The 13,644-nt window shown below is 44.5% G+C and overlaps 1 protein-coding gene across 2 annotated transcripts in view; it reads right to left on the minus strand.

The window, feature by feature from the left end:
* Window positions 1-6,911, minus strand: part of EXPH5 (exophilin 5) — a 77,161-nt gene extending 70,250 nt beyond the window's left edge. Inside the window, exon 1 of one of the 2 annotated variants that reach the window (XM_033949538.1) lies at window positions 6,668-6,911. In XM_033949538.1, coding sequence (XP_033805429.1) covers window positions 6,668-6,786 — 119 coding nt within the window. In that variant the 5' untranslated portion in view covers window positions 6,787-6,911. The remainder of the gene's footprint in view (window positions 1-6,667) is intronic. The other variant, XM_033949540.1, reaches the window with a different exon arrangement.
* Between the last annotated feature and the right edge of the window lie 6,733 nt (window positions 6,912-13,644).

The following is a 13,644-nucleotide window of genomic DNA, read 5'->3' on the forward strand; positions in this document are numbered from 1 at the left end:
GAAGTCTTTAAATATTTTTCAAAGGCATCTAACTGAAAGATACTGCTGTAAACACTTTCTTAAGCACTTGAGACTCTCTATTTTTTAAAAATGACAGAGGCAGGTGGCATTTTATAGACCAGTGTTCCTCCATGCAAGACTTGGAGGCCAATGGCGGCCCCACGGAGACCTCTGGGATGGGCCTCATCATCATTCTGGATTTTTTTTTCTGTTACTCTCTGCCTCTTTATCCAGGTTCACAACAGAAACAGGGATATTAGATGAGGGAAAGCGCCATATGCTTGAAGAACAAGACATTTCTCAATAGACAGAGAAAATGCTTTTGGAAATGCACACCTCCTTGAGGATACCCCCTAATGAAAATTTTGAAGGTGGGCTGCTGGGGGATGGATGCCATTGACACACACCAGTGTTTCACTCCCACATGGGAAGATATTTGATGGCTCTTCTTCAGTTCATTTGGATCCAAAGTAGTCCTGACATAAAAATTAGTTAAGAACACCGTTATAGACTAATCAATTTATTGAGACATGAGCTTTTGAGGACCAGCGTGTGATGCTGATTAGCGTGTGATGCTGATTAGACCAGCGTGTGATGCTGATTAGATTGTATTACAGCCTCTCCAGAAAACTGCTCAGTCTCCACAGTTTGTACAATATGTGGATTTTAAAGGCTTTTTTTTTGTATCTTAAGTCTTGTTGTTTGCACTTGCAAGTTTCTTCATGCAATCGATTCAGGCGTGTGAAATAGAGGTCTGCATAGGAACGGAGATCGCAGGAATCCTATGGATCCCCCTAGGTCAGGGGTAGGCAATTCTGATCCTCGAGAGCTGGAGCCAGGTCAGGTTTTCAAGATATCCACAATAAATATGCATGAGACAGATTTGCATCTCAAGGAGGCAGTGCATGCAAATCCATCTCGTACATATTCATGGTGGAGATCCTAAAAAACCTGACCTGGCTCCGGCTCTCGAAGACCGGAATTGCCTACCCCTGCTCTAGGTCAATAGGACTCCCACGGAGACCCCTCCCAGGCCCACGGGACTCCCACAGGAACCCCTCCCAGGCCCACGGGACTCCCACAGGGATGGACCCGGGGTTCTTCCTATCCTGATGCCTACCTAATTTCAAGTAAAGGTGAGACCGTTCTGAATTCAGCACCGCACAAGGAACATCAATGCAGAGCAGTGAGCTCAGCACGAAGGCATGGAGATCAGCACATAGCTCAGCATGTAGGCACTGAGCTCAGTACGTAGGCACACAGAGACTGTTGCTGATTCGTCAGGAGGTGTCACATGCAGGCTTGAGCAGGAAGACAGCCTGCATTTAGTGAGCCATTCAGCCCCCAAAGTCCCCTATACAGGCAACTGAGAGACCCGAGGAAGAGATCAGAATCTTGATTTAGCTGCACAACAGGGGAATTTAAAATCGAAAGAGGATTCCTTCGGAAGCCAGCGTAAGCAGCAGACAGACTCTACACCTGTAAAAAGTAAGTGCACTGAAGTAATGTGGCAGAAAGAACAAAATGATGATGCAGTGGCTGAGGGAAGGACACTAGTGGGGTACATAAGGGCAGATGAGGGCAGAAAGATGGGAAGGAACACCCGCTAAGAGAATCTTGTGTGCCAATGTAATAATTTTAAATTGAACTCGGAAAGAAATTGGTAGCCAGTGATGATTAGCTAAGAGGGGAGTAATTATAAGTAAGAAGTATTGCTTGATTCTTTAGTCACTGTCTATTCTAATTCTTTTTTTTTTTTTTTTTTTTTTATTTATTTATCATTTTAATGCATCCTATACAAGATGTTTAAAGAAATACAGAAATATATTATTCTCTTAGTCATATTACATACCAAGAATTGAAATTTAAACATCCATATAAATCATATAATACAGTCCACAACTTAAGGAGAAGAGACAAAATGAAAGTAAAACCCCTCGGGAAAGGGGAATATACAAAGGAAACTAAAAACTTTAAGAAATAGAGCAGTCAGATCTTACCTATCCAAAATAACCTTAACCGCATTATTAACCTGTATCATTCGGACTGTGTAGAGATTCCTTTACCTTCAAGGAAAAAACCTAATTGGGAAGGTTCGAAAAATATATATTTACTTCCTTGATAGGAAATAAAACATTTACAAGGAAATCGCAACTGAAAACTTGCCCCCAAAGCAATCACCTTTGATCTATGTAACAGAAATTCTTTCCTTCTGGACTGCGTCCACCTTGAAACATCAGGAAATATATATACCCTTTCCCCCAAATAGGAAATCTGCTTTAAATTGAAATATAATTTCAGCAACATCTCTTTATCTTGAAGAAATACCAACGAGACCAATAAAGTTGCTCTTCCCTGAATTTCAATGTCAGAAGATTGCAGAATATCAGAAACATCTAATTGAACATTTTCATCTGCTGTAGCTTTTTCTTTCTGCACTTGTTTTATGTAGTAAATTCTTTGTATCGGGGGAAGACTTACTTCAGGTACATTTAAGACATTCAACATAAAGTTCTTAAAGAGTTCTTTAGGAGACATAAACTTGGCAACCGGAAAATTAAGAATCCTCAAATTTAAATTTTTCTGCTGATTTTCCAGGTTTTCAATCTTCCTCAAAATCATCATTTTTTCTGTTGTTTGTTTGGTAATTAGATTCTTAGTCTCTGTTGTTGCTTTATCTAAGTTTTTTAATTCCACTTGGTGTTGCTGAGTAATAGTCTCTAAGGAGCTTATCCTGGAGGTAGAATTCTGGGTCATAGTAACAAAGTTAGAACATACCAGGTGAAGATTCTCAATTGCAGTCCAAATGGAATCCAGAGTAACAGCCTGTGGTTTTACCAACGGTCCAAGGAGGGGAACACCAGCCGACCCAAACACGGCTCCTGCTCCAGCGATGGAAGTCTGGGCTCCTGCCACCTCCCCACCGCCGGTCACCATCGGCTCCTCTCCCCCAGAACGCTGCCTCTCCAACGTCGAGGTCAGCGTGTCTGCTGCATGTTCCACTTCCGGGTCAACTTCGGAGAGAGAGCAAGCCTCACCCCACACTCCGGGGGAGCCCTCCCGCCAGCTCCGCTGCAGCGAAGATTCTCCGGGATTGGGAGGGGTATGCGGTTCTCGCGGGCTCAACGAGAGCGACATCTCGCCGTCCAAGCTATGGATTCCCGGTTCCACAGCAGCGGAAACGCCCGACATGGAAGAGGGGACTGTGAATGCTGTTATCACAGTCTGCCTCGGCGTCGAGAAGCCCGGGGTAGGTGGAGGGATACCCCTCGGTTTCCCTCTTCTTTTAGGCATGAAATTATCGTTTAAAAGTAGAATAAAGAAATTTTTCCTTTCAAGACGGGAGTGCTTCTCTCAGCGTCCTGCTCCTGACGCCATCATTAAGGCCTCTGTCTATTCTAATTCTTTCCGGTGATGTATGCATTTCTTATTTCTAAATCACTGTTTTTTGTTTATATTGTATTTTATTGTTGGTTTAAAAAAAACTAAGATTTAAAAAAAAAATAAATCAAAACTTTCTGAAGTAATTAATGGGAGAACGGGCAAGAATGGAGGGGATTCCTCATGGAGATGGGCGGGGACAGAGGGGATGCCTCACGGGGACGGGCAGGATTTCTGTCCCCGTGCAAATCTCTAGTAAGAAGTAGAAATACATCAGATGTTTTACATGCAGCTGATGAAACAGACTCTGATTCTCAAAAGTTCATGCCTCAATAAGTTAGTATATGCTATGCTACCGACTTCTGTCATTTTTCTTATACCAGATTATCAGTGCTACTCCTTTTTAGGGTTTTATCTCCTTAAAAGTCAAGAATGGTATTTTAATTTGGCTCAGATATTCAGACTGTAGCTAGCGAAGAACATTCAGAACTAAACAGATTGATCCCAAGGCCGAAGCCACAAGAAATCCTGTCACAGAATTCCGAATCTTCTACGTACTAGTCTAACCTGTTGGTAATTAAGATGTGAATCAAGATGAAAGATCTATCCGTGAAGGGGTAAAACGCAGACCTCTCGGACCTTACAGACCTCGCGGATCTAAAACCGCACTTCCTGAAAAATCTTCCATCATTTATTGACAGGTCCGCCTTTTAGCTTATTCCACCGCTTTCCCCGAATGCTTAAATCTGGCCCCCAGCTCTGCCTTCCCTAATGGCTAAGGAGGGAGGAGGCGCGCTTTTGCTAATTAGCCCGATCGTCCCATCCTCCAGATCTCTCCCTCCACGCCAATTCTGAGAGCCCCCACGATATGACACTGGATGGCAAATAGCTGGGTTTTTGGTTTTTATTTTTAAATGTGTGCAAACGTCTGCAGTGCATCTGACCTCGTAGACTGCACATCCGCAAAAACTCTGAGGTCCGTGCCACTTTTAGTCTCAGCATAGGGAGGGAAAAGCATTAGGATCCATCAGCGCTACAGGGCTCCTTTTACAAAGGTGCGCTAGCATTTTTAGCGCACACACAAGATTAGCTAGCGTGTGCTAGCTGAAAAATTACCGCCTGCTTAAAAAGAGGCGTAGCGGCTAGCGCACGCTAAGCACGCGCTAAAACCGCTAGCGTACCTTTGTAAAAGGAGTCCAAAGTGTCCTAGAGTGTCAGAGCCATATCCTATGCTGAGGCTAAAAGTGGCACGGACCTCAGATTTTTTAGGACGTGCAGTTTTAGATCCGCAAGGTCCGTAAGATCTGTGAGGTCCGCATTTTACCCCCCTCCCGATCTATCCTTTTTAAAACTGAATACAATGGCCCCTGGCTATTCCCTTTGGCGTAGCCGAATGATTACGTTGCTTTCTTGGGAACGGAGAGGGTCCAGGACATCTCTTCTTTGCCCGGACGGGCATTCCAACGAATTTGGGAACCCTTTTGGACCACATTGTCCCCGGTGGCTCGTAGCTTTTGAACTGCTAGCCCCCTGGCATTTGTCCTTTTCTTTTGATTATATTGTTTCTTTGGCATCAGTGAGAATGGGAGGGGGGAGGGATGGTTGGGGGTTGGGTTGATGGGATGGGTTTGGTTGGTTTCTGCAAACACTTTGAGCTGTTTTGTTGATTCTTGCTCTTGTCTTGGCGTGCTGTTCCTTTTGGTGCTCAATAAAATATATTTGACATAAAAATGAATACAATTATGTCTATTTATTTTACCACTGAAACTGCTACATAAATGGCGCTGCTGCTGGTCTCCAAAGGCAATTAAAAACATATTGAAAAGCGTTTTCCCTTTTGTTGTTTTCCTTCCTTTTTTTAACCTATAATATATTGTAAATCTTCCCTTCCCCCCCCCCATTTGTGTTTGTCTGTTTTTGTGGTTTTTACCTTGTTTGAGTTTATTGACTTTTGAAATGTCAGCCTTGCTTTTATTGTCGTAAACCGCTTTGATTTAACTTTTTGTGTTAATAATTGCGTTATATCAAATCAAGTAATTGTAAAACGGAGCAAGTAATTACTGTATTTGAAAAGGTTGCCTTTGAAATCCAAAAGCTCCCTTACTGTAAAATCTGTCAATGGTCCTTTTCTTTCCATTTAAATATGAAGCCGGAGCTGACAATAACAGATGTTTTGCTAAGGACTGCATATATATGTTTATAGCACTGGTCTGTTGTCCACCGCAGTGGTTCCCAACCCTGTTCTGGAGGACCACCAGGCCAGTCGGGTTTTCGGGATAGCCCTAATAAATATGCATGAGAGAGATATGCATATAATGGAGGTGCCAGGCATGCAAATGTGCTGCACACATATTCATTAGGGTGATCCTGAAAACCCGACTGGCCTGGTGGTCCTCCAGGACAGGGTTGGGAACCAGTGGTCTACCATACCTGAAGAGTCGAGTTGGTTATTCAATTGGGTACTATTCCAGGGGTCTCAAAGTCCCTCCTTGAGGGCCCCAATCCAGTCGGGTTTTCAGGATTTCCCCAATGAATATGCATGAGATCTATGTGCATGCACTGCTTTCAATGCATATTCATTGGGGAAATCCTGAAAACCCGACTGGATTGCAGCCCTTAAGGAGGGACTTTGAGATCCCTGCATTAGACCAATAACTAACAATCCCCTTTGCTCTAATTCAGTGGTTCCCAAACCTGTCCTGGGGGACCCCCAGCCAGTCAGGTTTTCAAGATATCCCTAATGAATATGCATGAGAGAGATTTGCATATAATGGAAGTGACAGGTATGCAAATCTCTCTCATGCACATTCATTAGGGATATCCTGACAACCTGACCGACCCAGGACAGGTTTGGGAACCACTGCTCTAATTACACATCCTCCTAGTTTTCGAAAAGCAATTGAAAAGACAGTGGGTGTCTGTGGGCCATCAAAGGTGCTCTGACCCCCCCCCCCCATGATCTATCTTGCCAGTATCAGCTGGGGGAGCCAAAACTAACCTCCGACCCTAGCTGTTGAGGGGGCACAAGGCAATAAGATGGTAAGGCCAGAGCCCCCCCCCCCAATCCTGGGAAAAGATAAACGAACATCTGCAGCAGGTCTTGAGTCTGTCTACAGCCAAATCTGCACCGAGAGCGATCATCAGCCAAGGACACGGACACGGTTTCGTATCACCCAAGTCGGTCGCGCACCCCCCAGTGGAGGGGGCGGTTGAACTAAACCCCTCCCTTAAGAAGAGGGCACAGTGTCCCGGCGAGTCCTACGCCCGTCGCCCCAGTCCTGCCTACCTGACTCGGTCTCTCTCCGCTCGCTTAAGCCGCTCGTCCCGCTCCAGCACCGCCAAGATCTTACTCACTTCTTCTTCGTCGAGAAAACTGAGATCCAGGCCGCTCGAAACTTTAGTCATTTTCCTGCGGGATCCCGGCGATCACGTTGGCATTACTAAGGGATGAAAAATGCGAGCAAGAAAACAGCGCGCGGCCACCACGGCGCGCCTGCGGGAGAATGACAGAACGGGAACGCCCTCACCTTCGGCTCCGCCCCCCGCACCTGGGGCTGAGACCGGAAGAGCTCCCAGGAGGGGGAGGCGCGTCCCAGAGCGGAGAGTGATTCAAGTTTCAAGTTTCTTAGGCTTTTATATACCGCCTATCAAGGTTATCTAAGCGGTTTTTACAATCAGGTACTCAAGCATTTTCCCTTTCTGTCCCGATGGGCTCACAATCTATCTAATGTACCTGGGGCTATGGAGGATTAAGTGACTTGCCCAGGGTCACAAGGAGCAGCGCGGGGTTTGAACCCACAACCCCATTCTCTGCAATGGAACCGAACCCAGGCCAGGAGGAGATCCATAGTAGAGAATGACACGGGGACAAATTCCTGTAAGCTGTGCCTTAACTGCACAAGCCTGGAACAGGGAAGGGGTAAAACACGGACCTGACGGACCTCGCGGATCTAAACCCGCACGTCCTTAAAAATCTGAGGTCCTGCCACTTGTAGTTAGTTTCTGGCTCTGACAGACCTTGTTGACAATTTAGCTCTGACGGATCCGTCTCAGCATAGGGAGGGAAAAGTATTAGGATCCGTCAGCGCTACAATGTCACCGAGGTCTGTCAGAGCCGATTTACTGGGGCTGCAGGAAACCAGTTTAAAGGATTCGTTTTAGAGCCCACTCCAGCACTAGCACTAGTCTCTGGCTCTGACAGACCTCGGTGACATTGTAGCGCTGACGGATCCTAATACTTTTCCCTCCCTATGCTGAGACGGATCCGTCAGAGCTAAATTGTCAACAAGGTCTGTCAGAGCCAGAAACTAACAAGTGGCACGGTCCTCAGATTTTAAAGGACGTGAGGGTTTAGATCCGCGAGGTCCGTCAGGTCCGTGTTTTACCCAATTTAGCGCTGACGGATCCGTCTCAGCATAGGGAGGGAAAAGAATTAGGATCCGTCAGCGCTACAATGTCACCGAGGTCTGTCAGAGCCGATTTACTGGGGCTGCAGGAAACCAGTTTAAAGGATTCGTTTTAGAGCCCACTCCAGCACTAGCACTAGTCTCTGGCTCTGACAGACCTCGGTGACATTGTAGCGCTGACGGATCCTAATACTTTTCCCTCCCTATGCTGAGACGGATCCGTCAGAGCTAAATTGTCAACAAGGTCTGTCAGAGCCAGAAACTAACAAGTGGCACGGTCCTCAGATTTTAAAGGACGTGAGGGTTTAGATCCGCGAGGTCCGTCAGGTCCGTGTTTTACCCAATTTAGCGCTGATGGATCCGTCTCAGCATAGGGAGGGAAAAGAATTAGGATCCGTCAGCGCTACAATGTCACCGAGGTCTGTCGGAGCAAGAGACTAGTGCTAGTGCTGGAGCGGCTCTAAAACGAATCCTTTAAACTGGTTTCCTGCAGCCCCAGTAAATTTAAAAATCTGAGGTCCGCGGCTCTGACAGACCTCGATGACATTGTAGCGCTGACGGATCCTAATACTTTTCCCTCCCTATTCTGAGACGGATCCGTCAGCGCTAAATTGTCACCGAGGTCTGTCAGAGCCAGAAACTAACTACAAGCGGCATGGATCTCAGATTTTTAAGGACGTGCGGGTTTAGATCCGCCAGGTCCGTGTTTTACCCTTTCCCACAATTTAGCTCTGACGGATCCGTCTCAGCATAGAGAGGGAAAAGTATTAGGATCCGTCAGCGCTACAATGTCACCGAGGTCTGTCAGAGCCAGAGACTAGTGCTGGAGCAGCTCTAAAACGAATCCTTTAAACTGGTTTCCTGCAGCCCCAGTAAATTTAAAAATCTGAGGTCCACGGCTCTGACAGACCTCGATGACATTGTAGCGCTGACGGATCCTAATACTTTTTCCTCCCTATGCTGAGACGGATCCATCAGCGCTAAATTGTCACAGAGGTCTGTCAGAGCCAGAAACTAACTACAAGTGGCAGGGACTTCAGATTTTTAAGGACGTGCAGGTCTGTCAGGTCCACGTTTTACCCTTTCCCCTGGAACACATGATTTTAAAGTGTTTGAGGCTTGTGCAGGTGAGGACAGAGCTTAGGCATTGGTGGAATGACCCATTATGACATCACAATCTGAGCTCTAGAATGTTGCTACTTATGATTTTAAAGTGTTTGAGGCTTCTACAGATGAGGATAGAGCTTAGCCATTGGTGGAATGAGGCATTATGACATCACAGTCTGAGCTCTAGAATGTTGCCACTTATGATTTTAAAGCGTTTGAGGCTTGTGCAGATGAGGATGGAGCTTAGGCATTGGTGGAATGAGGCATTATGACATCACAATCTGAGCTCTAGAATGTTGCTACTGATGATTTTAAAGTGTTTGAGGCTTGTGCAGGTGAGGACGGAGCTTGCAGGAATGGGGCAGGGACAGGAAAAGAACTCGCGGGATGGGAAAATGAGTTCCGATGGGGGAAAATTGTTCCTGTGTCATTCTCTATAGCTCACACTGGAAAAGGAGGGTATTATATTCCCAGTTCCCTACATAATGAGATGTTTGCCAATTTAATATAAAACAAATAATAATGACAGAATTTATTTATTTGTGAGCAGAGTTCACTGCCAATGCTGTATACAGTATACTGATGCTAGAACAAGTCATAAGACAAGTGGAAGATCAGATATATAATTGTACAGCCAGTCCTTACATTTTCCAGGAATGATCTTCTTCAAAGAGTCACTGAACTCGCTCAGCTGCTCCAGGGTTTCTTTTTTTTAGTTTCTTCATATTCATCAAGGTCGTCTCTGCATGCCTTCAAATCTTGGAGCTGCTGCATCAGTCTGTCCAGCTGTTCCTCCAAGTTCTGCTTCAATTTACTGGTCTCTGTCTTTCCCTGGAAGCCATTTCTTGACGTACGTAGAATATTAAAAACCGACTACATCCATTACTGATAAAAACTTCACATTTCTAGCAGCGCACCAAATATGTTTCACAACCACAAACAGGTTAGCTCAGGATTGGAGGAGAATTACTGGGTGACCTCACACTCGCAGCTGTAACGATCAGATTTTCCTACGCGCTTTGTTTTCATTCTCTAGAGATGTTAGCAACTCTCTTGGGATCCCCAAACATGTTTTGTACGCAGCAAAATCTTTATAAAATTCTGTTCTTGAGATAGAAACGGAGAAAGCTACTGCTGTCCCTGGGATCGGTAGCATTGAATCGTGCTACTATTTGGGATTCTGCCAGGTACTTGTGTCCTGAATTGGCCACTGCTGGAAACAAGATACTGGGCTAAATGGGCCATCAGGGTGCCCCAGTATGCTAATCTTATGTTGTTATGTTCTCTTAGGGTCTGATTTTATAACAGGGTGCCCGCTGGTGATAAAGGCTTTTTTAATCCCTGATTTATAAAATCAATATAAAGCAGTGGTTCCCAACCCTGTCCTGGAGGAACACCAGGCCAATTGGGTTTTCAGGCTAGCCCTAATGAATATACATGAAGCAAATTTGCATGCCTATCACTTCCATCATATGCAAATCTCTCTCATGCATATTCATTAGGGCTAGCCTGAAAACCCGATTGGCCTGGTGTTTCTCCAGGACAGGGTTGGGAATCACTGATATAAAGTATGTGCCTTTTATTTACAACTGCTTCAAAGTGGGTCACGAGTAAGTCAGGACTGACATTGCAAATAGTGCAAACTCTGAGTGAAAAGTGTAGACCTTTTCAGAAGAGTAAGCACTTTTTCTGTGAGAGCATGCATTCTTAATGATATTGCTCCTGTAACTTTTTCATATTGTGACCGGGAAGTCACTATCTTACACTTATCTTTCCTTTTCTGTTTTTTTGTTCTTTCTTGTTCCAAGTTTCAAAATTTATTATAACTTTGATAAACCATCTGTCAAAATTATCTAGATGGTTTACAATCAGTAAAAGAATTTAAAAGCAAAACTAATATAAACGAAAAATCCACCACATAAATGTGGAGGAGGGGGAGGATAACATTTAAGACAGACATGATTAGGGAGGAAGGAACAAGACATGGTAAAAAAAATACATCGAGATAAAATATAAAGGAGGGAAGGGGTGGATAGAATAAAGGGAGCTAATTTGCCTCTAAGGAGGCGGTTGGCATAAATCATCCTGCTTATTTTTCCCCTTAAGATATTGTAAACCAGGGGTGTCCAACCTGTGGCCCGAGGGCCGCATGCGGCCCGGTGAAGTATTTTGTGCGGCCCCAGTCGAGGGCAATGCAGTGTTTTCCTCTGCTGCCCCCGAGTGTTTACCATCTTGCTGGCTCCCTCCTCTGTCTTGCTGCAGCGTTTGCACGTTTGTGCGGCCCCAGAAACATTTTTTTCAGCCAATGCGGCCCAGGGAAGCCAAAAGGTTGGATACCCCTGTTGTAAACCTTTCCTGCCCTTTTTGTCCTGTTGTGTCTAGTTTGGTTAATTTGTTTGTGTACATTCCCCTTGTTATGTTTTTATTTTAAATATTGCCCACTGTTTTTATTTATTGTTCACCGCTTTAATTTGACTTTTTTGTTAAAAATTGCCATACAGCGATTCCAAGCGATTTTCTCCATGAAGCTGGGAAGAAGCCTTTCTTTCTATGGATGATGGGAAGCAGGGTTTTTCTCAGGGCACACTGGGAAGCATGGAAGCAGCAAATTTGTGGGAGAAAGTTTATAAGCAGCGATTTTCAGAGTTAATGATAAGCAAGAAACTTTTTTATCGGTTCAGTATGGTACAGTAAAAGGAAACAGTTCTTTAACCTTTTTCTATCGTAATAAATTTTACGTTACACTGGTTCCAATCGTAATTATTTTAGCAAAGTTTTGTATTATTCACCATTATCATTTACGGCTATTGTAAACATAATGTAAATAAGTCATAAGTCTGTAAATTCAAATATTTTGTCGTGTACTGTATGTCATACGATGGCAATGACATTTTTGGAATGTCCCATTAGCCGGGACACATGATAGGAAAAGGTTAATGATGATGTAATTTTTGGGAGCGGAGTCAGCAGCCAAAGATAAGGGAGAAGTGTATATCAAATAAAATACTGTAACTGTAAAAAAAAAAGCCACCCATTTTCAAACAAAACCCAAATTCTCATAAATGACACAAGAAACAATACTACTAATAAAAGTCAAGCACCAAGGGCCTTCACGTATGGAACTGAACTCTGTTTTATTGATGGACCTCGCATTGTTCCATACGTGAAGGCCCGTAGTGCTTTTCTTTTATTAATGTGTGCCAGTGTGCACTTTGGTTTCCCTCTCTTCATTGTTTACAAGAAACGATGCAAAATCAAAAATGCATGGGGCTGCACATCCATAATGCTTATGCAGTGGTTTGATTCTAGAGAGCGTTCCAGCCCTTAGGTACTACTAGCAGGACACCTAAGTGCTATTCTGAAACAGCACCCCTAATGGCATAGTGCATAAATGCAAGGGAGTATACACGAGTGAAGCTTGGGTGGGACATGGGCGTGTCTCCCACTTTTGCATCAGGGGCCGGCATAGTTAAATTCATTTCTGTTGCGCTGCCGGCACGTGCAAGCTGACGACCACTGTGGGCACAGATGCTGTTGCTGCCGTCAGGTGAGAGTCCACAATAGAAGGCGAGGGGGCCCCTTGAAGCTGTGGGGCCCGGGGCAGCTGCCCTCTTTGCTCTCCCCTAATGCCGGCCCTGTTTGCATGTAATTTACACGGTCTATAGCTGGTGTAACTGCACACACATAAACAGCAAGCATACCACTGCAAGATTACACAACGTAACCCAGGTGCCCAAATGCAATATAGAATAGATCAGGGCTGCCCAAGTCCGGTCCTTGAGATCTACTGGCAGGCCAGGTTTTCAGGATATCCACAATGAACATGCATGAGAGAGAGATTTGCATACCAAGAAAGCAGTGCATGCAAATCTCTCTCATGCATAGTCATTGTGGATATCCTGAAAACCTGGCCTGCCAGTAGATCTCGAGGACCGGACTTGGGCAGCCCTGGAATAGATGCTTACTGTGTAGCATCGCGATGTCTAAAAGGAAGCATCCACTTAAAGATATTAGCACTTAGGAGACAATTCTCTGTACTGTGAGAAGCTGACTTTCTTGCTGTATGGTTTTTCCAGTCCTCCTCCTTAGGATGCCAGGGATGCTAACATCGCATGGCAGGAACGGAAAGATTTAAACAAACGTTTCTGTCTCTGTTTCATCTTGTTGCAGAACTCGATTGTCTAGTGCTGAGGAACTGAAGAACAGTCCTGTTTATACTTGTTTGAATTTATCACTGGCAGTTATAGGAGTGTATCCCAGAAGCTTGACCTAGTTTAATTAACCTTATATTTTGAAGCCTAATGAACAAGGTTTGGCAGTGTCAAGACAGAACTGGCTGTGGAAATAGACTTGAAGCTAGGGATGGGTTCCTGAGCTGCCTGGGTTTGTCTGTTTTTCTGTTTCTCTCTGTTCTCTCTTGAATTTAGGTTAAGTACACACTGTTAGCATGTCATGCGTTGCCCCAAAAATACGTAAGCAGGGCAATTTTATAAAGCATTTTACATGCAGAAAAAAAAAGTTATAAAATTATGCAGCTGAATATATGCATATAATTATGTGTATCATCAAGGTAAGAACAAGAGTTGCCTACTGGGACAGACTGAAGGTCCATTAATCCCAGTATCCTGTTTTTAACAGTGGCCAATCCAGGTCACAAGTACCTGGCAAGATCCCAAAAAAGTAAAATAGATTTTATGCTGCCTAGAAATGAGCAATGGATTTCCCCGGATGTTTATCCAAACCTTTATTA

The sequence above is a fragment of the Geotrypetes seraphini genome, chromosome 6, assembly GCF_902459505.1.
Source record: "Geotrypetes seraphini chromosome 6, aGeoSer1.1, whole genome shotgun sequence".
NCBI classification, from domain to species: Eukaryota; Metazoa; Chordata; class Amphibia; order Gymnophiona; family Dermophiidae; genus Geotrypetes; species Geotrypetes seraphini.